General features: G+C 39.6%; 1 protein-coding gene across 3 annotated transcripts; it reads left to right on the top strand.

The window, feature by feature from the left end:
- Positions 1-1,227: 1,227 nt before the first annotated feature.
- ZHX1 (zinc fingers and homeoboxes 1) lies at positions 1,228-25,583 on the top strand. 3 transcript variants are annotated; one of them, XM_024205457.3, is made up of 3 exons: positions 1,228-1,331; positions 14,956-17,791; positions 24,735-25,583. In XM_024205457.3, the coding sequence occupies exon 2, from the start codon at positions 15,173-15,175 to the stop codon at positions 17,786-17,788; it is 2,616 nt and encodes an 871-aa protein (XP_024061225.1). In that variant the 5' UTR covers positions 1,228-1,331; positions 14,956-15,172; the 3' UTR covers positions 17,789-17,791; positions 24,735-25,583. The 3 variants fall into 3 exon arrangements, 2 of the variants coding, with proteins under 2 accessions (XP_024061225.1, XP_029769905.1); XM_029914045.1 differs by lacking the exon at positions 24,735-25,583 and having other exon boundaries at positions 14,956-18,045; XR_003899974.1 differs by lacking the exons at positions 1,228-1,331; positions 14,956-17,791 and adding an exon at positions 18,045-18,339.
- The last annotated feature ends 1,104 nt before the right edge of the window (positions 25,584-26,687 follow it).

The following is a 26,687-nucleotide window of genomic DNA, read 5'->3' as shown; positions in this document are numbered from 1 at the left end:
ATCATAAATTTAATGATTTCAGTTATTTAAATCAGAAATTTCTCAGTATTGTAATTGTTGGAGTCCTGACCCAAAAAGGAGTTGGGGGGGGGGTCACAAGATTATTGTAGGGCAAGTTGCGGTACTGCTACCCTTACTTCTGCGCTGCTGCTGGCGGCAGCACTGCCTTCAGAGCTGGGCAGCTGGAGAGACAGCAGCAGCACAGAAGTAAGAATGGCAATACTATATCATGCCATCCCAGAGCTGGGCCCTTAGTCAGTAGCTGCCGCTCTCCGGCCACCCAACTCTGAAGGCAGCAGCACAGAAGTAAGGTTGGCATGGTATGGCATTGCCACTCTTCTGCGCTGCTGCTAGCAGGGCACTGCCTTCAGAGCTGGGCACCCGGCCAACAGCCGCCACTGTCCGGCCACCCAGCTCTGAAGGCAGCGCAGAAGTAAGGATGCAATACTGTATCCCCCCTAAAATAACCTTGCAACTCCCTTTTGGGTCAGGACCCCCAATTTGAAAAACATTGGTCTCCGTCCATGAAATCTGTATAATATAGGGTTAAAGCACACAAAAGACCAGATTTCATGGGGAGAAACCAAATTTCAGGGTCCGTGACATGTTTTTCATGGCTGTGAATTTGGTAGGGCCCGAACTATATCTATACACATTTATTTAAGCAATTATATAACCTAACATAAATTTATTCAGATTCTTAAGTTGTACATTTTTTTTTTTATGATAGAGAATGGTGAATGATCCATATCTTATATACCAAGTGATTTATTTTTTTACTCATGATTTGTGTCAAGCTGCACTTGGATGGAAAGTGGAATTCAATTAAAATGCACAAAAACATTTTAAAATTGCTTTTATTTGTTAATTATAAACTTAAATCTTAAATACTTTTCCCTTGTGAATACAGCGTATGTTTATCAAAACATGATTTGCTTTTAAAAATAATTGATGTATTAAACAAATGAAGTATTATCTGTAGCTAATGAATTGAACTGATAGTTTTGTCACTGTGTCCTTCAAGATGTTAGAACTAGTAGATCTCCTCCTCTCACCTTTTTTTTTTTTTTTTTTTTTTTATAATAGATTGTAAGAGGAAAATGAGCTTTTCTGCTTTTTCGATTCCCAATTGGTTTCTCAACTTTGAATCACCTAGTTATTGAACTGAACGACTTGAATAAACTGAAATGAAGAAAATGTTCGTTCTGTGCCTGCAGAAGAGGCTACTCCTGTCAAAAGCTGGTTTAGCACTTCGAACACCAGTCACAAGTGCTTAGCCAGTGACTTCCACCAGTGCAGTGGTTTGACTTCAAAATTTCACCAGCAAACAGGTACTGCTTGCATATTTTTACTTAATTTAAATTATTTTAATAGATTATAACAATTTATGTTAAATCCTAAACTTTAATTTAATCTCATTTAATTTTAAATAGGTTTACTTTTAAGGAAAAAAATTAATTTGAAAGTTAAAAATAAATGTACTTATTTAATTTTTATTTTTATCCACCCTGATTTAAACACACTGTCCCTCTACTCTAAGATTATTATTTACCTGTTCAATATAGGAATGATGCTTCATCTATTCTAAAATAATCCTCAATAATGTTACTGACAATAGTAGTTTTAATGTTGACATATAGAGCAACACTGTAATATATAAGTTAATGGAATGTTTTTAGTGTGTATTCTGTTTGGAAGGCAAGTATAACATCAACATTAACAAGGTGATTTTTATTAAAACTGATTTGATTATTTTAATGTCAGATAATAGAAGATAAATTTTAGGTTTAGACACTCTTCTTCTTCTTCGCCACCACCTCAGTATTATGTCATTTGGGTCTTTGAAATAAGAGTGGACTCTGATTTCCTTGGGCAGTTGCATTTTCTGAGTTCTTTTCTGTTGCTTTTTAAATGTGAACTGCAATGGTTTTAAAGTAAATACAGAATCTGTTTGTAACATTCTAGGGGCCTGCTCCTGTTTAAGACAATGGTAAATTCCCTTTAACTCCAGTGGGAGCAGGATTGGGCCTTAAAAGCATGAGCAGGCTGCACAAATAGATTTAAATTGCCAATATATTTTAAAACAATCTTTAAAAGGGATGCTATTGGGTATCTAAATTTTTTTATTTAAAAAGAACACAGATCTAATTTTAATAAAAATGTTTGCATAAAATTAACAGCAACAAAGATTTTTTTCACATCACCTTTCCTGTGCAAATTTTGCAGCATTATGCTAGTGCATGAGAACCAGAATCATTAGTCTATTTTGTGTATTCAGTGTAACAAAAAAAGTAAATGAAAGTAAGTAAAGTAAGCAAAAAGTAAGCCACATAGATGATTAAAAAAACTTTTTTTTTTTTTTCCCAGTTTTCACTATTCTGCTGTGGTGCTTAAAAACTTGGGTAATATAATTTTTGAAAAACTAACTTCCTTATTTTAGAAAAATTATAGCATTGGGTTAAAAGGGATTTCCTCTTTTACTTTCCTGCTAGGAGCTAAGAGTAGGGTTCTCTTGTTCTCCTACAAGAGTTGGTCACATGAACAACAGCTACTCTGCTTTAGAAAAAGGATGCAGCCCCCTGTATTGCCTGAATGTTAATGATGTCACCAACTCTTTTTCTCTGAAAAACATGGAATCCTGAACTCAGGTCTTGGCAAGTACTCTGTTGCCTTGTTAAAATGGATCTATGTTATATTGAATATAGCTAAACTTAAAAATATATTAACTGTAAATGTTTAAATTCAGATACTTTTTTCCAGATAAGAAATTTTTTTTTCTTCACAGGTGTTGTTTACATGGGAGCCGTATCGGTTTAATTTAAACTGATTTAGTTAAACTGGTGTCCTATGTGGATACTCTCATTTCAGTTTAAGGCCTTGTCCACACTTTAGAAGTTTTTCCATTTTATCTGTGACAGTATAGTTGCAGCTGCAAAAACCACATTAGATGCAGTTATGAGTATAAAAGTGCTTATATTAATATAATTCTAATTTGTGACTTGAAATAAGCTATACTGGAATAAAGCATCTTATACCAATATAACTGTATCTACACTAAGGCTTTTATGGGCATAACTACCTCAGCAAAAATCACATACCCCTTGACAACATAGTTATGTTGGGAAAACTTTAAATATTTAGTTTAAACCTGTTCCCAATTGACTTAAGCAAAACTGAAATAAGCATGTCCACACAGGGCTTTGCACTGATTTAACTAAATTGGTTTAACTAAATCAGGCAACTTTCTCATGTAGATAAGACCACAGTGGAATGCCGTGGCCCTGTCTACATTACAACCGTCTACACTACTATCGTAAAACAAATTTGTTACTACCATGATTGGCTCTAAACATGGTGTATAGCCATACTCAATGCAAATAATACTCAGTGCCAGATTCTGTCACATATTGAGTAGCCCATTATTCAAGAAGTCCCATTGAAATCAATGGGAGTACTCATGGTGTAAGGTGGCAGAATCTGGCCCTCAGGTGCTATGGCAACTAATTGTGTTTTGCCTAAGGCAGAGTTTAGATTGGCATGTGGTTGTCTTATAGTAACTTTTTTTTCCTGAGTAGAGGGGGACCCCCTGCCTATGCAGCCAGTTTTGGTAAATCCTTCTTTCTTCCATCTCCTTCTGCCCACCCACTTCCTGGAACCCAATAAGATCTCTCTGAGATAGGGCATCCCAGAATGCACTGCCACTTGTGCTGTTGATGCTGCTCTGTTGCATGTTCCCCTGACTTTCTATCCCAGGGGTCAGCAACCTGCGGCATGCATGCCAAAGGCGGCATGCAAGCTGATTTTTACTGGCACTCTGCTGCCAGCCGGGGTCCTGGCCGCCAGCCCCGCTCAGCCCGCCGCCTGCCTGGATGAACGGGACCCCAGGCCGGCAGCGGGCTGAGTGGGGCCGGCGGCCGGGATCCCAGGCCGGCAGCGGGCTGAGCCGCTCAGCCCGTTGCTGGCCTGGGGTCCCAGCCGCCGGCCCCGCTGAGCCTGCTGCCGGGCTGAACGGGGCTGGTGGGCGGGACCCTGGCTGGCAGAGACCAGCGGACAGAACCCCAGACCGGCAGCAGGCTCACCGGTTAAGTCTGCTGCCGGTCTGGGGTTCTGTCCGCCGGCCCTGCTCAGCCCGCTGCCAGTCTGGGGTTCCGTCCGCCCGCCCCTGTAAATGTAAAATGTATTACCGGCACACGAAACCTTAAATTACAGTAAATAAATGAAGACTTGGCACACCAGTTCTCAAAGGTTGCCAACCCCTGTTCTATCCTATACTGAGGGCTGGTCCACACTAACCCCCCACTTCGAACTAAGATACGCAACTTCAGCTACGTTATTCACCTCTCGCCGAGCCGGAGTACCGGCGTCGACGGCAAGCACTTCCGGGATCGATTTATCGCGTCTAAACAAGACGCGATAAATCGATCCCAGAAGATCGATTGCTTACCGCCGGACCCGGAGGTAAGTATAGACGTACCCTGAGACACTGTGATACCTGCCCAGATTTTCCTAGAGCGCATATGTAGATACTCTGTTAGAGAACTAACATATGGAGAGACAAACTTAATTGACATGAGGATGTGTTCTGAAAAAAGCTGCTGTGTGGACCATGTTTTCTTTACGAGGTCAGAGGAGTGTATCCCAGACTGGATCTGAAAACACCATTGTACCTGTAGTGTGGACAGACTCTATCTGTCTCTTCCCCATAGATAGGGTACAGTCCTGCTCTAGCATGGAGGTGAACTAGATGATTTGTTAGCTCTTGTCCATCTCTAATTTCTATGATTCTGTTTGTAACTTTAAGGCTACATGTGTAGTCTGTTAACGATTCAGTATAGAAAATATTTTTGTGTTGACTTCTTAAAAATCAAAGATCAAATCACAATCTCTATTTTCTGCATCATAGAAAGTGGGGAGACTAGTCTTGAGGTGCAGTAGGTAGGGGGATCAGAGCGGTCTACCCTGCTCTGACCTCTAGGATCTTGTGCAAGTCATTTGACCTCTCAGTCCATCAAAACAGGGCCAATCATGTTAACTGGTTGTGTTTGTAGCCTGGCCAGTATGAGTTCAAAAATGTTAGCCTGCATTTTAGCAAGCATTAAGAGGGCTTTTCAATCATATTGAGCTAATTCCACATTAGCTAACACAACTGAAAAACATCCTTTTTGCCTGTCAAGAGAGGGCCTAAGTGCCTACATTTTCCAATCTGTGAAAAGGGGCTGATGAATTCTCTCATAGAGGTGCTGAGACTTAGTAATTCAGCATCTATAATGTGTTTTGTGATTGTTGAAAAGTTTTTAAGTGGAGAGTATGGGATGTGTGACATTTATACACTTGTAGCTGTAGTGGAGCATGTAGTGGTGCCTATTAAGGTTGCCTATTGCTTTCCATTATAAACTGTTGTTACATTACACTGAATATGCTTCCAGACTGCTCTAAAGACTTCATTATTATTCCAAAGTGATGTCATGCAGCTATAGCTCTATTTGTGGTGCAGGCAAAATGGGTCCTCTTCCTTCATCTGTCTTGATTCTTATATTGGCAACTATCACTGTGGTATCTGAAACGATGCTGCTTATGTACCTGCAAATGCCATTTTTTGTAGAAGAAGGAGCACCAACTTGGGAGCCAGGAGTCCATGAGTTCTTGTCGCACCTATTCCACTGACCAGTGTTAAGGGTTGCAAAGTCTACAAAACTATTATTATTGAGCTAGGTTTCACACTACTGCTCTAGGAGAAGGCAAATATCAGTACATAGACCAACCCAGGTTGCAGAAGGTCACTGCTGTCCGAGTCCATTTCCAATATAGCAAGCACATCTCATTCAGTTAGCCACACTGGCTCTCAGGAAAAATGGGAGATCTGTGCTTAGCTATGCTGTTTGTAAAATGAAGCTACTTCTGTATGCCCACTTCTCAAAGTGCATTGAGATCAACAGATGAATAAATACAGTGTAAATGCACAAAGTATTGTTTTTAAAAAAAAAAAAACCTCAGTAGTCCTAACTATGAATCCCTTGTTCTAACCACTACACTGCAATCCCTTACCAAAGCCAGGAATGGACCCCAACAATCCTGATGTCCACATTCTACTGCTGTCTAGAATATAGTTGCATATGAAGGACTTTCTTCTATTCATTTTTCTTTTTAAAAAAATATAGACTGGATGATGTAATTATCCCTTCTGGCCTTAAACTCTGTGGGAAAGAAAACAAAACAAAGAAAAGCTGCTCTTATGGAGCCTGACCATTAAAATTAATAGGAGTCTTTCCATTGCCTCCAAGGGGCTTTATCTATTAGGCTCCTAGCCCCCAATCTCATCACAGTTCAGGTGGTGGCTTGGCAATCATCCCTTACTGCTTGTGCTAAAAACATAAGAACGACCATACTGGGTCAAACCAAAGGCCCATCTAGCCCAGTATCCTGTCTTCTGACAGTGGCCAATGCCAAGTGCCCCAGAGGGAATTAACAGAACAGGTAAATCATCAAGTGATCCATCCCCTGTCGCCCATTCCCAGCTTCTGGCAAACAGAGGTGAGGGATACCATCCCTGCTCATCCTGGCTAATAGCCATTGATGGACCTATTCTCCATGAATTTATCTAGTTCTTTTTTGAACCCTATTATAGTCTTGGCCTTCACAACGTCCTCTGGCAAGGAATTCCACAGGTTGACTGCATTGTGTAAAAAAAGTACTTCCTTTTGTTTGTTTTAAACCTGCTGCCTATTAATTTCATTTGGTGGCCCCTAGTTCTTGTGTTATGAGAAGGAGTAAATAACACTTCCTTATTTACTTTTTCCACACCAGTCATGATTTTATTAGACTCTGTCATATCCCCCCTCAGTCGTCTCTTTTCCAAGCTGAAAAGTCCCAGTCTTATTAATCTCTCCTCATATGGCAGCCATTCCATACCCCTAATCATTTTTGTTGCCCTTTTCTGAACCTTTTCCAAGTCCAATATGTCTTTTTTGAGATGGGGCAACCACATCTGCACGCAGTATTCAAGATGTGGGCATACCATGGATTTATATAGAGGCAATATGATATTTTCTCTTATCTATCCCTTTCTTAATGATTCCAAACATTCTGTTTACTTTTTTGACTGCCGCTGCACATTGAGTGGATGTTTTCAGAGAACTATCCACAATGACTCCAAGGTCTATTTCTTGACTGGTAACAGCTAATTTAGACACTTTATTCATTTTATATGTATAGTTGGGATTATGTTTTCCAATGTTCATTACTTTGCATTTATCAACATTGACTTTCATCTGCCATTTTGTTGCCCAGTTACCCAGTTTTGTGAGATCTTTTTGTAGCTCTTCGCAGTCTGCCTGGGACTTCACTATCTTGAGTAGTTTTGTATCATCTGCAAATTTTGCCACCTCACTGTTTACCCCTTTTTCCAGATCATTTATGACTATGTTGAATAGGACTGGGCCCAGTACAGACCCCTGGGGGACACCACTATTTACCTCTCTCCATTCTGAAAACTGACCATTTATTCCTACCCTTTGTTTCCTATCTTTTAACCAGTTATCAATCCATGAAAGAACCTTCTGTCTTATCCCATGACTGGTTACTTTGCTTACGAGCCTTTGGTGAGGGACCTTGACAAAGGCTTTCTGAAAATCTAAATACACTATATCCACTGGATCCCCCTTGTCCACGTGCTTGTTGACCACCTCAAAGAATTCTTGTAGATTGGTGAGGCATGATTTCCCTTTACAAAAAACTATGTTGACTCTTCCCCAACAAATTATGTTCATCTCTGTGTCTGACAATTTTGTTCTTTACTATAGTTTCAACCAGTTTGCCCAGTACTGAAGTCAGGCTTACTGGCTGTAATTGCCGGGGTCACCTCTGGAGCCCTTTTTAAAAACTGGCATCACATTACCTATCTTCCAGTCATTTGGTACAGAAGCTGATTTAAATGATAAATGACAGACAACAGTTAGTAGTCCTGCAATTTCACATTTGAATTCCTTCAGAACTCTTGGGTGAATACCATCTGGTCCTGGTGACTTATTACTGTTTAGTTTATCAATTTGTTCCAAAATCTCCTCTGACACCTCCATCTGGGACAGTTCCTCAGATTTGTCACCTAAAAAGAATGGCTCAGGTTTGAGAATCTCCCTCACATCCTCCACCATGAAGACCAATGCAAAGAATTCATTTAGTTTCTCTGCCATGGCCTTATCGTCCTTGAGTGCTCCTTTGGCATCTCAATTGTCCAGTGGCCCCACTGGTTGTTTAGCAGGCTTTCTGCTTTTGATCTACTTAAAAAAGTTTTTGCTATTACTTTGAGTCTTTGGCTAGCTGTTCTTCAAATTCTTTTTTTGGCCTTCTAATTATATTTTTACACTTCATTTGCCGGAGTTTATGCTCCTTTCTATTTTCCTCACTAGGATTTAACTTCCACTTTTTAAAGGATGCCTTTTTGCCTCTCACTGCTTCTTCTACTTTGTTGTTTAGCCATGGTGGCTCTTTTTTGGTTCTCTTACTATGATTTTTAATTTGGGGTATATATTTAAGTTGAGCCTCTATTATGGTGTCTTTAAAAAGTTTTATGCAGCTTGCAGGGATTTTACTTTTGGTGCTGTACCTTTTCATTTCTGTTTAACTAACCTCCTCATTTTTATGTAGTTCCCCTTTCTGAAATTAAATGCTACAGTGTTGGGCCGCTGTGGTGTTTTCCCCGTCACAGGGATGTTAAATTTGATTATATAATGGTCAGTATTACCAAGCAGTAATATTCACGTCTTGGACCAGATCCTGTGCTCCACTTAGGACTAAATCAAGAATTGCCTCTCTTGTGGGTTCCAGGACTAGCTGCTCTAAGAAGCAGTCATTTAAGGTGTCAAGAAACTTTCTCTGCATCCCTTCCTGAGGTGATATGTACCCAGTCAATATAGGGATAGTTGAAATCCCCCATTATTATTGAGGTTTTTTTATTTTAATAGCCTCTCTAATCTCCCTGAGCATTTCACAGTCACTATCACCATCCTGGTCAGGTGGTCTGTAGTATATCCCTACTGCTATATTCTTCTTATTCAAGCATGAAATTACTATCCATTGAGATTCTGTGGCACAGTTTGGTTCATTTAAGATTTTTACTTCATTTGATTCTATGCTTTCCTTCACATATAGTGCCACTCCCCCACTAGCACGACCTGTCCTTCCGATATATTTTGTACCCTGGTATTACTGTATCCCATTGATTATCCTCATTCCACCAAGTTTCTATGATGTCTATTATATCAATAGCCTCATTTAATACGAGGCACTCTAGTTCGCCCATCTTATTATTTAGACTTCTAGCATTGGTATATAAGCACTTTAAAAACTTGTCACTTTTTAGCTGTCTGCCATTACATGATGTAATTGAATGGGATTTTTTTTCTTTTGACTGTTTCTCATCAGATCCTACCTGTATTTTATCATCTTCCAACCTCTCCTCCTTATTAGGACATAGGGAATCTCCATTTATAGATCCTCCCCTAAAGGATGTCGCTGTTCGAATTACGTGCTCCTCTGCACCTGTTGGCTTTCCCCCCAGCCCTTAGTTTGAAAACTGCTCTATGACATTTTTAATTTTAAGCGCCAGCAAACTGGTTCCATTTTGGTTTAGATGGAGCCCATCCTTCCTGTATAGGCTCCCCCTTTCCCAAAAGTTTCCCCAGTACCTAATAAATCTAAACCCCTCCTCCCTACACCATCATCTCATCCATGTTGAGACCCTGCAGTTCTGCCTGTCTAACTGGCCCTGCACGTAGAACTGGAAGCATTTCAGAGAATGCTACCATGGAGGTCCTGGACTTCAATCTCTTACCTAGCAGCCTAAATTTGGCCTTCAGAACCTCTCTCCTATCCTTCCCTATGTCATTGGTACCTCATGTGCCACGACCACTGGCTCCTCCCCAGCACTACACGTAAGGCTATCTAGATGTCTAGAGAGATCCGCAACCTTCACACCAGGCAGAAAAGTCCCCATGTGGTTCTCCCGGTCATTGCATACCTAGCTATGTGTGTTTCTAATGGTGTGAGTAAAGGCTCTGCAGCTCTATGAATCCTGCAGCCATGCTTAAAGAGCACAAACGTCTGTTCATTACAAAATACAGCAGTTTGTGAATCTGGGGTGTTATTGTTAGTGTAAAGAAATGAAAAAAGATGCATGACAATGATCAACAAACTGAACAGAGCACTTAAAAAAAAAAAAAAAAAGTCCATATGTGTGACTCTTACATACAACACTGCTTAGCTTTTTTTACTTAATGTTTTTCTTTGCCTTTTTGGGGGGGGGGGGAAGGGGGAATGCGCTTTTTGGGCGTTTTTTGTTGTTTTTTTTAAATATGGGAGTGTCGTGATTTCTTGTCACATGTTCAAATTTGAGATTCAGGATGTCATTGACAAGTCTCCTAAAAATAAACTCCTTGTCTGAAATGACACCACACTGCTGATTGTCTAATACTGCAGCTTATGAAACGAAAGGTTATTTTCACGTCTTAATTGGTGCAACTTCTCTTACATTTCATGAAGATTTAAATTTAGGTAAAGTGTTTATTAATGGAGAGGGGGAAAATGAAAATTGCAATAAACTCAGAAATATGTGCAGAGTGCCCCACTAACTGGCATTCAGCACAGAAAAAACATTCTAACTTTTAAGAATTTATGCTATAAGTGTGAGAGGCCCCTAGAGGCCTCCTAATTCAGCAAGGAACTTGAGCACATGGCTAACTTCAAGCATGAGTAGTCCCACTGAAGTCAATTCATGTGCTTAAGCAGCTTGTTGAATCAGGGCCAGAGCTCAGTTAGGAGGGGAATTTTGTGAAAATTTCTGGTCCTTAATTCAGTTTTCAGTTTTACTTTGCACTTCATCTTTAAGCAATAGTGCCTTCAGAGCCAGGCAGTCAGTGAACACCTGGAGGAATTGACGCTATAAGACAAAACTAAAGACAATTAATTCAGCCAATCAATAATTGATAAAAGATGACCAGCCTGAATGATCATCGATGCTATTAAACCATGAAAATACAGAAAGCGTAAGGCATCCTGCTACTCCGGACTGACAAGGTGAAATGTTATAGGCAGCTTGACAGCTGGTCAATTAAAACAAAAAGTGAAAAGTCGTTTCAGGTGCTTCAGCGTCTCCTGAGTCACATGCTAATGTTTCTATTTTTACAATCACATTTTGGGTTTGTTTTTTGTTTTTGTTCATTTTATTTTTTTTTAATTCTCTCAGCCCATACTAGGTGAAAGTTCCATACAAACAGGGAGAAATGACTATTCACAAAGTAAACTGTATGAACACAGGGAAGAAAAAAATCTTTCATTTCTGACAGTGTAAGCTGTTTCTTGTCGAATTACAAGATAAAAATTAAGATAGAAATGTGACTTCCCCCCCCCCCCTTAAATATTTTTCCTCTGTAATTCCCATTTTCTTTCTCCCTCAACTTCTTACCTGTAGGAGGCAGCAGGCTTCTATCTGTTTCGAAAATATTTATATGCAGCTTCATGGTTCACCCAACTTTTGACATTAACTGAGAACTTTTTGAGACTTAAAATAATAGGAAAGGGTTAACTGGTAATGTGAACCTTGTTTTTTTTCTTTTTTTTTTTCAGTTTTCTGAACATCATTGTTCTCAGCAGTTTCCCCTTCAGCTTTGAAAGTTAAGGTTGAAGTCTGTGAACCTGCACAGATTTTTCATATGCTGTAACTTTGAAGTCAGTGGGATTATTCATAGTACATAAAATTAAGCACAGGTGTAAATCTTTCCAGGATTGTGGCTCAAACCTGAAAGTTCAAGGTAAAATTACAAAAGTAAGGAGTTTTTAGCAATGAGTAAACCTTAAGGGATTAAAAAGCCTGATTTTTTTTTTTTTTTTTTAAGGTATTTAAGCACCTAACTCCTATTTAAATCAGTGGGAGATAGGCGCCCAGTTATGTTTAGAAATCTGACTTTAGTAAATTTCATTTGCTGTTAGCCGCATTGTGTCAAAATAAATACGATTTTCTAAAATCACTTTATCTCCTTTCATAGAACTGCTTGCACAAAGAAGCATGTTGCTTTCCTGGTAAAAAGGCTAGAGGGATGGCATAGTATGTTTTAAATTTAGGCACCACAAACCAAAATAGAGACTTCTGCACTCATTGACACCATCTACCACTTGAGAATTGGTCGGTATGTTGGTAAGACTCTTACTTCGCTATGGCAGCCCTGTGTGAAAGAACAGTTATGTTTTGTGATCTAGAAGAGAGTAACATTTTCAAAAGTGATCCTAAGTCTCATTGAAAGTCAGTTGCATGATATTAAGAGTTGAGGCAAAGGCTATCCTAAAATTTTGGGAGTAGGGTGAACTCAAATTAGACATGTAGGATGGAACTTTCAGAATCATGCAGCTAACCTAACTGATCCCATTGAAGTCAATAGTTTTACTATTGACTTTGGTGGGAGCGGAGGTAGGCCATTGGCTGAGTGTTTTTGACAATTTTACCCATAAACTCTTAAATACAAATTAAAGTACTTTGCAATATTGCCATCTCTTTTTTCCTAAATGTAAACTGTGTGTTCTAAAATATTTTATATTTTATCTCTTGGTTCTAAATTTAGTGGGGAAATCATTTTGGAATATGATTTTGTAATGTTCTGTTAACATTTTATTTTTTTTATTTATTTTTTAGTCTATCAGCCTAACTATTTCATTCTTTTTTTTTTTTTTTTTTTTTGCAATCCAAGTAAATAAGCTAATGCCGGATATGCTCAAATGCATTTTTTAAATTAACATTCTGATGAAAGGAATTCTCTGAACATAATATATAATGTACACTACAGGGATATACTGGCATCTCTTTTGAAGGGTCTTATGTAAAGATTACATTAACAGAAATTTCTCGAGTGTTAAATACCTTTTTCCTCGGTTTAAAAAAAGAGATGTGTACAGAAAAATATTCCAAAGAAGGTACACGTGTGGAGTTGTGATTCAGTAAAAGAAGGCATTTGATTTAGACCTCTGTTCAGGAAAGTGTTTAAGCATATGCTTATGTACTTTCCTGAATCAGGACCTTAATCAGTAAACAAAAGAATTTGTAAACATCTGTACATTTCATACTTTAAACAGAGACCGACTTTGTTCACTCCTTGAAAAGACAGGATATGCTCAGATTTACATTTCAAGCAGGAGAGGTTCTTCTAAAAACAGCAATACATTCTGTGTTCACAAACAGACTTAAGATAAACTTTATCAAACTGTGTCTTTGCCAGCTTTTTCCTTTACAATCTATGATTTCATGTGCTGTATTATGCAGCACAAGGGGACAGTACTTCTCGCTAGCAATCGCAGTGCATAACTGGATGCTGATGATTAGGTGAACTGATTCCCCACAGGCTGCTACCAGTGTGATAGTGTTGTATTCTTTCAAAAACTGAGTGTGTTGTACAGCACTATGTGCAGCTAAGTATAATCACTTGTTTCTCCTTTGCACTGAAGAAAAGTTTGAAGATAAGGATAATTACTTTTTTTCAAAATGGGGGATAAGGAATCAAGTGACTATACTATGTATAACAAATATTTCATTCCCTTTCTCGTTTTTTCAGTTTCCATTCCTTTCTTCCATTTACACTCTTCTTTCTCTCTTTCCTCGAAAGCTGAAGACACTGTCCTTCCAGTTGAGGTCTGCTAAATACTATTCCCTTTGTAATGCTATCTGAAACAGCCAAGATGGATTGTTGCTCCGTGTTCTTCTCTGAGTACTCTGCCACCTTGGAAGCTAAGGACCACATTCAAGAGTCAGACTCTAATCCCCTGGCTGTAAACTCGTGTCTCTGAGGATTTTCTTGTGTAGAAGCTAACATTTGACTATATTTCAAGGAGAAAACAATTAAAGAGATTACAACTCTCTGCAGAAGTTTGTGGGACACTTTCCTACGCACTGTGCCCACAGGATGAAACTCAATCCTTTGGCACCTTTTAGGAATACAGTATATAAAATTGCTCTCTTAATCTATGTAAATCTGCATAATTTGGTATATTTTTAATTGTAGATATATTTTGTATCTGTTCATTCTTTCCCGTCTGAGAAATAGACAAGGATCTCTGTGCCTGAAGTGCATAATTTTGGTTAGTGTCCCTTCGCTGTTTCAGCCCATGTTTGTTCTGGTGTAATTCAACCAACCATGTTCTCAGTAGTGCACTACAGTGATGCATGCAGGCACACTTTAATTAACCAGCCTGTGTAGCAATTAACTTAAACTAGTTTGGAATAGAATTTTCAAATCCTGAATTTCTGTGATATTTGGGGGACAGAGGATGAGGTCCTTACCCCCTCTCTGCCAGAGTGCCATTTAAAAAGGGCTCTAAAAGTCCCATATTCACACTGGGGGAAGATGGCCCCAGCATAGATACTGTGGAAAACCACCATAAGGCTGTTTTCTGAGGCCCCTCCTCAGAAGCCCTGGCGTATGGGGGTGTGCCAGGCAAGGTTGGTCAAGAGGGTTGTGTCAAGAGAGGGGCCATAGCAGGCAGTGCTATGGCTCATAGAATCCCCTGGCAAGGCTTCAGTAATTTCAACAGAGCACCCTGGGCTTGAGAAGGTGCAAACGTGGCTTAACGCTTCTGATCTCAGAATTGCACCCAGCATTTAAAGAAAAGGAAACAATTGGAAAGTCACTGTTCTGATGCCATTCCATGTTTGATGTCCTTCATCTGCGTTGATATATATTAGAAATCTTTGACACTGTTAACATAAAGAGCCTGATCTTGTCACACTTACTTCTGTTGAGTACTACCTTACTCCTTGATTAGTCCTATTAACTTCAGTGGGTCCACTTCGGAGGGAGTAAAAGTGGCGGAATCAAGCACATAGTGTTAAATTAATTCTATTCACAGAATATTTTTCTGGCTAATGAATATAAATTACTCATTTCTAACTTATATAATGATTTCTCTCCTTTACTGCAGGTGGTGGAAATGGACTTTAAGAAGCTGTGACTCAACGTTTCATCCGTGAACTACAACGGTTTTTTTAATCTGATTGCACTACAAAAAAGCTGCTAATGGGATAAATGCTGAAAAGTTTCAAGAATTGACTTGAAGTACCAAAAGCCATTGTTGAAAATCAAGAAGAACTTGAACCTACATCAGTGTCATTCAGTCAATATTATTTCCTCACAACAGAATGGCAAGTAAACGAAAATCAACTACCCCGTGCATGGTCCTAGCAAGCGAGCAGGATCCAGACTTAGAAATGATATCAGATTTGGATGAAGGACCTCCTCTACTTACACCAGCAGAGAATGCTACAGCTGAGAGTATATCAAGTGATGAAGACATTCAAGAATATATGGATTCAGACAATCAGCAAAATAAAAAAGTTGAAGGTGGCTATGAATGTAAATACTGTACATTTCAGACACCAGATCTAAATATGTTTACTTTTCATGTTGATTCAGAACACCCTAATGTAGTATTAAATTCATCCTATGTCTGCGTGGAATGCAATTTTCTTACCAAAAGGTATGATGCTCTTTCAGAGCACAATCTGAAGTACCACCCTGGAGAAGAGAATTTTAAACTGACCATGGTGAAACGTAATAATCAGACAATCTTTGAGCAAACAGTGAACGATCTCACTTTTGATGGGAGTTTTGTGAAAGAGGAGAATGCTGAGCAATCCAACACCTCAGAGATCCCCTCATCAGGAATCTCAATTAGCAAAACCCCTATTATGAAAATGAAAAACAAAACTGAGACTAAACGAATTGCTGTTTTCCACAATGTAGCTGAAGACATTCCTGGTGAAGAAAAGGAAACTGAAAATGAGCCAGACTGTGAGGAAGTAGTCGAAACCCCACAATCAGCAGTTTCCGAGTCCAAAATGAACAATCCAGCTGCTTGCAGTGCAGCAGATACAACTAGCACCGTAATGACTCCAGCGCCAGTGATTCAACCTGGGGTGGCACAGGTAATAACTACTGTCACAGCTCCACAGAACTCTAACTTGATTCCAAAAGTCTTAATACCTGTAAACAGCATTCCAACCTACAACACTTCTTTGGATAACAATCCTCTTCTGCTCAACACCTATAAAAAATTTCCCTATCCAACCATGTCAGAAATCACCGTTCTCTCTGCTCAAGCTAAATATACCGAGGAACAGATTAAAATATGGTTTTCTGCCCAACGTCTGAAACATGGTGTGAGCTGGACACCAGAGGAAGTGGAAGAAGCGAGGAGGAAGCAATTTAATGGCACTGTGCATACTGTACCACAGACAATTACGGTTATTCCAGCACACATTTCAGCAGCCGGCAATGGTTTGCCATCCATCTTGCAGACATGCCAAATAGTTGGTCAGCCAGGTCTTGTCCTCACTCAAGTCGCAGGTACAAACACTTTGCCAGTAACAGCCCCTATAGCTCTGACAGTAGCAGGAGTCCCAAATCAGACACAATTACAGAAGAGCCAGATCCATACCGCCCAGCCTGTTGCAGAAACCAAGCAAGTAGCTGCCATTCCAGCCCCTCAGCTTATCAAACACGAAACCACATTAGTAAATCCGGATTCATTCGGCATCCGTGCAAAGAAGACGAAAGAACAGTTGGCAGAATTAAAAGTCAGCTACCTTAAAAATCAGTTCCCTCATGATTCAGAGATTATTAGGCTCATGAAAATAACAGGCCTGACCAAAGGAGAAATCAAAAAGTGGTTCAGTGATACACGATACAACCAGAGAAACTCAAAAAATAATCATGGCATTCATCTCAACAACGATTCTTCCACCACCATTATTATTGATTCAAGTGATGAAACAAATGAGTCCCCAACAGTAGTCACGCCACAGCATAAGCAGTCGTGGAATGCTTTTCCTGATTTCACCCCACAGAAATTCAAAGAAAAGACTGCTGAACAGTTGCACAACCTCCAAGCAAGTTTTCTCAATAACCCTGTCCTGACAGACGAAGAGCTGAATAGGTTAAGGACACAGACTAAACTGACCAGAAGAGAGATCAATGCCTGGTTTACAGAGAGAAAGAAAACAAATGCTTTAAAGGAAGAAGAAGCTGAGTTAAAAGAGAGCAATGCAAGCGGCTCAAAAGATGAGGCTGGAGAAACTTCTCAGGGAGAGGGATCTGTATGGCTAAGATCAGGGGGTTCTGCAAGCAAGGTGGGTAAAAAGTCACCAGAGCAGTTACATATGCTTAAAAGTTCATTTGTCCGTACTCAGTGGCCATCCCCACAAGAATACGACAAACTGGCAGAAGAAACTGGCCTTCCGAGATCGGACATTGTTAGCTGGTTTGGAGATACGCGTTATGCCTGGAAAAATGGTGGTTTGAAATGGTACTATTACTACCAGGGTTCCAGTGGGAATTGTATGAATGGTCAAGCCTTTGTCAGAAGGAGGGGGAGAGGGAGACCGAAAGGAAGGGGAAGAGGAAGGCCTCGTGGGCGGCCTCGGGGAAGCAAAAGGATAAACAACTGGGACAGAGGATCCTCCGTCATCAAATTCAAAACTGGAACAGCAATCCTTAAGGATTATTATATGAAGCACAAATTCCTCAACGAGCAAGACCTTGATGAACTTGTAGCCAGATCTCACATGGGATATGAGCAGGTCAGAGAGTGGTTTGCAGAAAGGCAAAGAAGATCAGAGCTAGGCATAGAGCTGTTTGAGGAGAATGAGGATGAAGAAGAAATGCTGGATGATCAGGAAGAGGAGGAAGAAACGGATGATAGTGACACTTGGGAACCCCCCCGACATGTTAAGCGTAAACTCTCTAAATCAGATTGACATGTAAGTTTGGGGCTTGGGGCAAAAAACCCGTAAATTATATTTGACATTATTGTGAAGAGCCAAATAGTTTTTAAAGGCTTTCCGTTTTAGTGAACACCTTCCTAGCACGTTCCCTCCACCTGAGAGAGTGGACAAGATGCTACCTGTGCAGCCACCAAATATTTGCTTCCTGGCTAGCAGAGATGGACATGCTCAGTGCTAGCCCAGGGTTTGGAACTATAAATCCAACCCAAATTCTGCTCCTGCTCCTGCTCCTGCTCCTCCTCCTCCTCCACATCACTGCTGAGGGCTCATCATTTAAGTGACTATTTATAAATATTTAATTGCCTTGTGTTTAATTCCAAAAAAACACAGCTGCATTTTTCATTGTTATAGGAGAACATTACCCGCTCTTGGAGGAGGAAAATACAAAAACCTAATATGTCTTTTTGCAAACCTTGCTTTACCTCCTAAGGCTTCAGAGCTTGGGGTGTTTGTTTCTTAAAGGAAAGAATTCAAAAACAGAAAAGAAGGGGAAAAGTATGACAAAGGAATCAATAACCACAGGGGTGAGAATTACTTGGTTTTAGAAACTAGGTGAAATGATTGTCGTGTTTTTCAAAGTGTTTCGGGTTTACGGAACTTGTGCTGAAAATGTCTGTTATCGTGAGCTGAGTCAGTTGAAATGTAGGGCTATAAGATGCTGTTCATTAAACTTAATCAGCATATCCAGAAATCCATTCTACATCCATGTAACTGAAATGCATGGTAGTCCTGATGTGATCCATATCAGCATTCATTTTTTGCTTACGCATTTGCTCTTATGTTGGAAAATGGTAACATAAAAGTCCTTGGAAATCAAATGCTGTATTCTGAAAAAGGTCAATATGCCGACGAGTTAGGAAAGTTGCTTTAAAAACTGTTCAGAATCAGCTGCTTTGTTTAGAATCAAAGACATGAAAAGACAGGGCAGAGATTAAAAACATCTGCAAATTCACTGAATGCTAGGAAAAACACTTCACCTTTTAAAAGTAGCTAAAGAGCCCCGTTTTTTAATTCCTATAGAAAATTAAAACATGACTGCTATTGCCTCTTAGTCTTTGGGTGTAACAAACTATACGTACACACGTCTCATTGTTCATCTCTAGTGGCAGCCCAGCTGAACGATTTGCATGCAAGTTTAACCAAACTTCATCCTAATGGATTCAGCCCATCAGTGTGATAATTACTTCTATGAATGTGCAGGGCAATAAAACTACATGGTCAAATATTCTGGTTTAAACTCAAAGTTTGACTTACCTGGACTGAACTCCAGAATTGTTTGAATTTGATAGGGAATGTCTTCTGAATCTTAAATATTAGTTTCTCTAAAAATCAACCAGTTGGTCCCAAGAAAAAATAATTTCCAGTGCTTGAGCAGACCACTTTAAAACAATGGCCTAGATTCACTAAACACAGCTCAGGAAGGTGCCTCACACTAAGGATAGGCAGTCAGTATTTCTACTGCCATCTTCCCTTATATCCTGCTGGAAGGAGAAGCAACTTAAAATTTCACTGGGTCTTTTAATTCCACCATGGAGAGGAGATGCTGAAACAACATTCCTGGTCCCCTGGCCAGTGATGTCTACTTTTTGGGTGGGCATTAGCCCCCTACAAAAACATCCTATTATCACGTACATTCTCCTTTTGTGCCTTCTCCCCAGTGGGCACCCTGCTTCCAGGGGCCTGTAGAAGGCAGCGTAAACCTGAGTCAAATCTAGCCCAGTGTTTCTGCACCTTCAGTACCCAAGTTCAGAACTCCTGGGGCTCTCTTCTTCCTCACAGAGATAAGTGGTGACAAAAGATCAATCACTTTCCCTCTGACCATGAGCTTGGAAGCTATGGAAACCTTAGTAGCAGTAGCTCTTACAAAGCGCACGCACGCTCGCTCTCTCCCTGTTTCTCTGATTATGGGTGACACCCAGATGAAACAAAAAGGAAGGGCAAAATATGCTTTGTCTCGAAAAAAACATCTTGCAGCTGACTATTTGTGTTTAACTTGTGCTCCCTCTCCAGACATATCTGCAGCCACCTCTGTAATTTCATGTCTAAAGTGCTGACTCAGCTGCTGGAGGATATTCTATCTGAAATTCCAAAGCATGTGATTGAGTGTGTTCTCCTTGTCTGTTCAATATTACAGACAAACGTTAAGGCAGTATGTATTTGAGCAGATGTTGCAGGATTCAACTTTGGAAGTATCAGGTGGCTTGAGGGACCAGAACAGAGCACCAAAAGTCCAGCAATGTGATTGATCTTTTGTTGGTACCTATCATTGTGAGGATGAATTATAACCCCTCCAATCTGAACTGGAATATTGATAAATGTAATTACCAGTTACAACTTTGGGGGAAGCACACTGATGTTTCCAGGGGAGCTCATGACACTGGGTATATGCTAGTTTGACACAGATCAGTATCTGGCCTATTCTTTTTGGGCTTCAGCTTCTAAAAGTGTCTCAGTGATTAACAAATACCCTTGTTAGGCTGATGCTGATATAGATGAGGCTGTTGCACAAGCTAGAAAGAACCCTTTTTAAAAAAAAGCCTTGTTAATTTCAAGCTCCATTGCAAATGTAGGGTCAAAAATTAGTGTTTGCCAAATGGGAAACAATAAAACTAGTAGGGAGAGAAACGCTATTTTTAAACTTCCAAGAATATTAAAATAAACCCTGAAACTCCTTAGCACTGTGTCTCTAATAAGCAAAGTCTGGACTTTCCCTAATATTTAGGGGTGACCAGAAGTTTAGATTTTTCTTTTAACATTGTTAAAATAAATTTTTTTCCTGTTTTCTTAAGAGATTGTTTTTAGGCCAATATTGAACTGAACTTTTTTTAAAATGTGGTATGATCTAATTGGGAAGATCTCCAGATCATTTTGGTTGTGGTCTCTTAAATATCACCACCTATGAGATGAGAAAGACATGAAGGGATAATAGATTTAAGTATTTATTCTGATACTCCTGGGATGAGAGTCTTTCAGTAAAATACTCTGATTACTTTTAACATATACTGGGACAGATTCTCAACTGGTATAAATGATCTAGCTCCATTGACTCCAGTGGAGTTACGGTGATTTACATGAGCTGAGGATCTGGACCACTACCTCTTTGAATTCTGGAAGGTGTAAAACAAAACAAACACTAGAGGCCTGCTCATGGGAAGCGCTGAGCATCCACCACCCTTATTAAAGACAAATGAGCGTTCTGAGCCTTCCAAGCCTGAGCGTGATGATAAAATGCTGACTTAGATTAACCAGTGAAGTTCCTAGGAGTTGTGTGCGCTCAGCACTGCTCATAATCTGACCCTATTAACAGACCCTTAAAAGAAATAATTAGTATTTATACATTTCTGTGGAGAGGAGGGGGTTCCTTCTTATGGATGCTTCTGTCATCTCACCACAACTGACATGAAAATGAATCACTAAAAAGTACTGTCTGTGTGGAAGATTGCAGGATTGTCTGTTGTTTCTGTAATTGTAGCAATGGCAGGTAAGAAGCAAAATGTACTTTACTACAGTGGCTCCAAAGTCTTGTTGCTTAGCCCTGCGATGCGCTGCTGATGCTTGCCTGCCTCTGAGGGTTTGTCTCTGCTTGGAAATTGACTGAAATAAACTATTCTGGAATAATCATCACTTGGATTAAGCTAAATCAGAGAAAGGCACTCTTATTCTGGAATAAGAGTGTCCATACAGAGGCTTATACTGAAATAACTAATTCTAATAATTATTTGGGAATAGCTATTTTGGTAAATTTCCAAATGTAGAAAAGCCTTTAATATGCTCTCTCTGTTTCTGTAAAGCTTGGACTGTCAGGATCAGAAGTAGCCTAGGTGCTCTGTGATGGCATTAAAGCATGTACTATTGAGTGGAGATGGGGAACTACCTGGGAGAGCTCAAGTCTTAGCCCTAGGTAAATGGCGGAGTTGAACAAAAAAAATTAAGAACCACTGTTTTAGAACGCACCTGTGGATGTGGCTGGCTGAGAACAAATACAGAACTAAAATTTTCTCCTTCCTTTTGCTCTGATGTTTCTACCAAGAATATCTGATCTGATTATGTAGTTGCTGCTGCCTTTGAATCTTAGCTGATGGAAGAATAAAGAAGTTTCCATGCCAGAATGCAGAGAGACATGAAGTAAAAGAAACTGGTGCCTGGGTGGGCTCATGGTCCAGTGTTACCACGGTATGCTGCCTCCTGGGAAAATCCCTCAGGCACTGTGCAACCAGCTCACTTCGTTCTTAAGGAAGAGGGATGTTTGATATCTTTCAAGTGATCCTCTCCTACGGTCCCAGAAGTGCTGTTGGCTGGCTGTAGAGGGAGTCAAAGCCAGCCTTCTAAGACCACGTGGATGAGAACCAGCCAGATATAGGCCCTTTGAGAAGGGGGGAAATGGAGAAGCCTGGAGAATTTTTCTTCACTTACTCCGAAAAAAAATCCACTTCTCTAAAATTTCATAAGCAAACCATGATCCATTTCTTGTTCTGTCAGAACCGCAAGGGGTAGTAAGCTAGGTTTTGTGCCCCTCTCCTCCCTCACATTTAACTATTCTGAACCTCTGCATAGCGTTGAACGCAAAGAAGGAGCTAATTCCTTTTCTTCCCTTTTTTCTACATAGTGATTGAAGTTGAGTGATTTTCCCCAATACATTATAAAAGTTGGGCCACTCAGTGTGTGCATTTGTCCATCAGAATATTTAAATTGCTTTTGAATAAATTCATATGACGCTTCCATCCCTAGCTGTAATATTGATCGCTGGCGATAATGTGAATGCATTAGGCCTCCCCAAGGAATCTTTCACCTATTGCTTACTGACTTTGGGCAAAATCCTGTCCCCTTTGTGACTGCTGGGGATCTCTGATGCAGTTGAACAGATTTCTTTTTGCTGTACAGAGTTGGGGCAGGATTTCTGGAGCCACCACACAAGAGGTACAAAGCCCAGGGATGTAGATCCATTAGCTGTTCTCCCCCTGAAGTGGGAGCAGAGCAATAGCTAGGACAATTACAGTCTCAGGCCATGTAATACCTGTGCTGCCACTCCTCAGCTCAGGGTAGGAGAGGGGCATTGCCCCTTCTGCACGAATGGATTACTGTAGTTGGATCCTTAGTGTTTCCTTCTGTAATTATGACAGGCTTGGCTTCAGCCAGCACCATATCTGTATATATTCGTAGTACCTCCCAAGGAGAGAAGGCAAATTTTCAAGCTGCTGTCTTGCTAATACCCAAACCCTAACCTGGAAGCTTGAAAACTGGGCATGCAGCGAAATAATATTGACTGTCAGGGATTTAATTGGGCTTTGCTTGGCAATAGGGCTTTAAAAACATTACATACTAATGAAGAGACATGAATATTAGTGATCAAGAGATCAATAAATATATTGAAAATCGTTCAAACTGGTAGAATCATATAAACTACAGATGGAAAAGATCTATAACGGATTCCATTCCCTCCCCCTCCCTATGCAATGCTGGGTTGTTTCCTGCTCTGTCTAGGTTTTAAATACCTTGTGTGTCATAGGATAAACAGACAGCAAATAGCATGGCAGGGGCTTCTTGGGTCAAGTTACTTTGGAGCTTTTGTACTGTATTATTAATATTATGGAGAAAATGACTCAAAATGAGTATGCACTTTATATAGCATTTTTCATCCCACTATCTCAAACAAATTTACAGAGGTGTGAGTATTATCCCCATTTTAAAATGGGAAAACTAAGGCTTAGAAGGATTAAGGCCTATATTCTTAAACTTTATGGCCTGATGTTTCCCAGATATTGAGTTCCTGTACATGTCACTGACTTCAGTGAACTCTCGGGGTGCTCAGCACCTCTGAAAACTCAGGGCAGTTTTTTAGCTCCTTGAATGTGAGTACTAAAATTTGAAAATTTTGGCTTAAGCAATATTCCCAAGGTCAAGAGCGGTCATTAATAATTCTGTGGCACTCTTCACAGAGTATGGATTAACTTGTGTCCTGGCCAAGTTCCAGCTTTGATCATTACATTCTGTCTACCTAAATTCTCTCTGCAGTTTGTTAGATATGGTACTTGCCTTCCTCTGCTCTCCTAAACTGTTGTGTGGTGGTGTGCCTTTTTTTTTTTTTTTTTTTCTCTCCCCCCCCCCCCCCCCCCCAATGCTACCTCCACATTTTACCCCCGAGGTGGCAGCACTATAGTTGTGGATGAAATGGTGCCTGGATCTAATAGTCTGGCTTATATTTCAATGTAGAGCATTTGGAGGTGAAAAGTGCTATAGACATCTCGGGTTTTATTTATCACAGCACAGCAAATTAAGTTGCGATATTATTTGCCGTGTTCCATGTACCTCTTCGGATCAAAAATAGTCCATGATACTTTTCCTAAATTATCTGCTAACATAATGTGAAAGCATGAGTTGCAAAGCCATCAGCTGTGTTCTGACAAGACAAACCACAGGAATTCCTGCTACGTTATGACTTCCAAGTAGCTTTCTTCCCTAGTCCCAGCTTCTGAAAATGTTTCTAGATATGTCAAGTAGTCTGATCTGGGCATATTTGCAGTTTGTATAATACCAATATTAAAAATTAGTTGTCCTCCCTGGGAAGGCTTTATTTCTAGAAAATGTTGCACTGGATTCCACTCTTCATGTGCACAGGAGAGTTAACAGGAATCTATTTGGTTTACGTAAATGATCGTGCTCTGCAGTTTTTAGTAACTGCAGTATATTTGTCTTGTTTCACATGTGAAATGCAATTAAGTTAATACTTTGTAGGGTATTTGAAGTACAAGAAAAGTGATTGACTAATGACCAGCAAGGTTCTGGGAGGTGACCAGCAAGTAGCAAGCTGTATGATCTATGTCTGGTGTATGTAATCATGTTAAAGGAAGCCATCCTGGCATTTTAGAAAGAAGTGTTTCTCTTGAATGATTCAGTAGCTTACAGTGTCTTTCCTTTGTAGCTGCCCAAAGTGGTGAAGGGGAAGCAAGATATCTGGTTTACTGTGAATGGGCCTAATCTTTCGTGAAACCAAGAAAATTTTGAGACACACACAGGATTGAATACTCAAAAGGATTGGAACTTAGTGTTGTGCCAAAGTTAAACTACTGCAGCTGGCAGAAGTTCTGCACTGTAAATAGAAGACTGATTAAAAGACTACTTGTAAAACAAATTTTAATACAGTACATTTTTATTCTGATACATGATGGAAACTTTCTGTTTTAGACCTTTTTTGAAGGGGCTTCAGTGACCACTAGATTTTGTCCTCTATTTTGTCCAGCTTAATACTGTACATTCTAGTAAGATGGGCTTTATTGCCTGTGTTCTTTGATATGTGATTAAGCTTATAGCTTTGAGTGACCAAACATTTTACAGAGTAAAAGTTCTTAGAAAAAGTAAACGTAACTGATATTTGTGTCTTATTTATCAGGCTCTGCACAAACTTTGAAAGTTGTGAATGCACTTGTACAACTTACACATACAATTGGGAATGCATGGGATTCTTCTCAATATTACAAAACTAAGCCTTTGTGGCATTATGGATCATTATGGATCTTGTCTTTGGAATTTTTTTTTTTAAGATGAAGATATGAATGAGTGCCGCTGTTAAATATTTGTAATATTTCCATTCCTGCTTTCAATAGAGGCCTATTTTGCTTTAACACCTGAAGAAAATAACAAGAGAGAGAGAGAAAATAAAAAGAAGCTGTCAGAAGAATGAATACTGAGGGAACCACTGAACATAAACTTTGTACCAAAAATTTGAAAACAGAAATAATGTAATATGTCCTTAGTGAGTGTGTGTGTGTGTGTGTGTGTGTGTGTGTGTGTGTGTGTGTGTGTGTTTATAAGGATTATGCAGAAACTAGGAACTGTCTTTGTTCAAATATTTAGCAGTCCAGAGCTTTTCTAGCATCATTTTCTCTGTTCATTGTTAACTACGTTGCCATGTCAGGAGGCCTGAACATTCATGTAAACTCTTTCTGTTAAGGCAGATGCTCTTCATTCATATTTTTAAAATAATTTTGGGAGGATATTTTTAAAGATGACAAAGGGGATTAGGCACCCAATTCCCCCTGAAAGTCATTGGGAGCTGAGCACCTAAATCCCCTTTGTGCCTTTTGAAAAATCTCCCCATTTGTGGCTACAGGACCATTTTTTAAATGTGCTTTTTCTTCAGAGAATTTTTTTTGAAATGAGCATGTTCCATTTAAAGCCCAGCTCATGTACAAATAACTGCAGAGAAAATCCTGCTCGCCTTCATTCACACAAACCCCCAGTTGGAGCCAGTATGTGAGCTTTGCATGAATAAGACTAAGGGCTTGTCTACATGCACAAGTTGTAATATTTTGACTATACTAGTATACTTTAAGCGGAACAACTCCCTAGCGTGGATACACTAATATCTATATAAGGGTGGTTTACACTGGTATAGCTATTCCCATACAGGAAGAGGAATAAGCTATACCGGTGTAAAATCAACCCGATTATTGATAGTTATACCAGTCCAAAAACTATAGACAGGCCCAGGAGTTATTAGCTCCCTACTCTTTGCGCAATCTGGTCTACACAACTCATAGAATGATACATCGTAAAGAATGTTTTTTACTGAAGCATTTGTCAGCTAACAAAAGAGATACAGAGGAGCCTTGAATATGCATGCTGCTTTCATTTTTGTAAATGGTTACCTTTTTTAACTACAGCTTTATTAGTAATTCCAAAATACCGCGATTTAGTTGATATTTTCGCAACAGACCAGCTGGCTTTGTGAGTTGGTGTCTTTTTTTTATTTCTTTTTCATACTGCTGTCAACTACTATTTTTTTAATAATGTAAAATATGCAGAAAGTTTGTACACTGCTTTATTTTTCTTTTTTACTCCATAGAGCACTCAGAAGTATAATGTTAAATTGCTG

This window comes from Terrapene carolina, unplaced genomic scaffold (assembly GCF_002925995.2).
Source record: "Terrapene carolina triunguis isolate 2854851 unplaced genomic scaffold, T_m_triunguis-2.0 Scaffold58, whole genome shotgun sequence".
In the NCBI taxonomy this organism is placed as follows: domain Eukaryota; kingdom Metazoa; phylum Chordata; order Testudines; family Emydidae; genus Terrapene; species Terrapene triunguis.
This window is presented reverse-complemented; position numbering and strand designations above follow the sequence as displayed.

Coding starts and splice junctions, on each gene's coding strand:
- ZHX1 (XM_024205457.3), top strand. CDS start 15,173: ATGGCAAGTAAACGAAAATCAACTACCCCGTGCATGGTCCTAGCAAGC.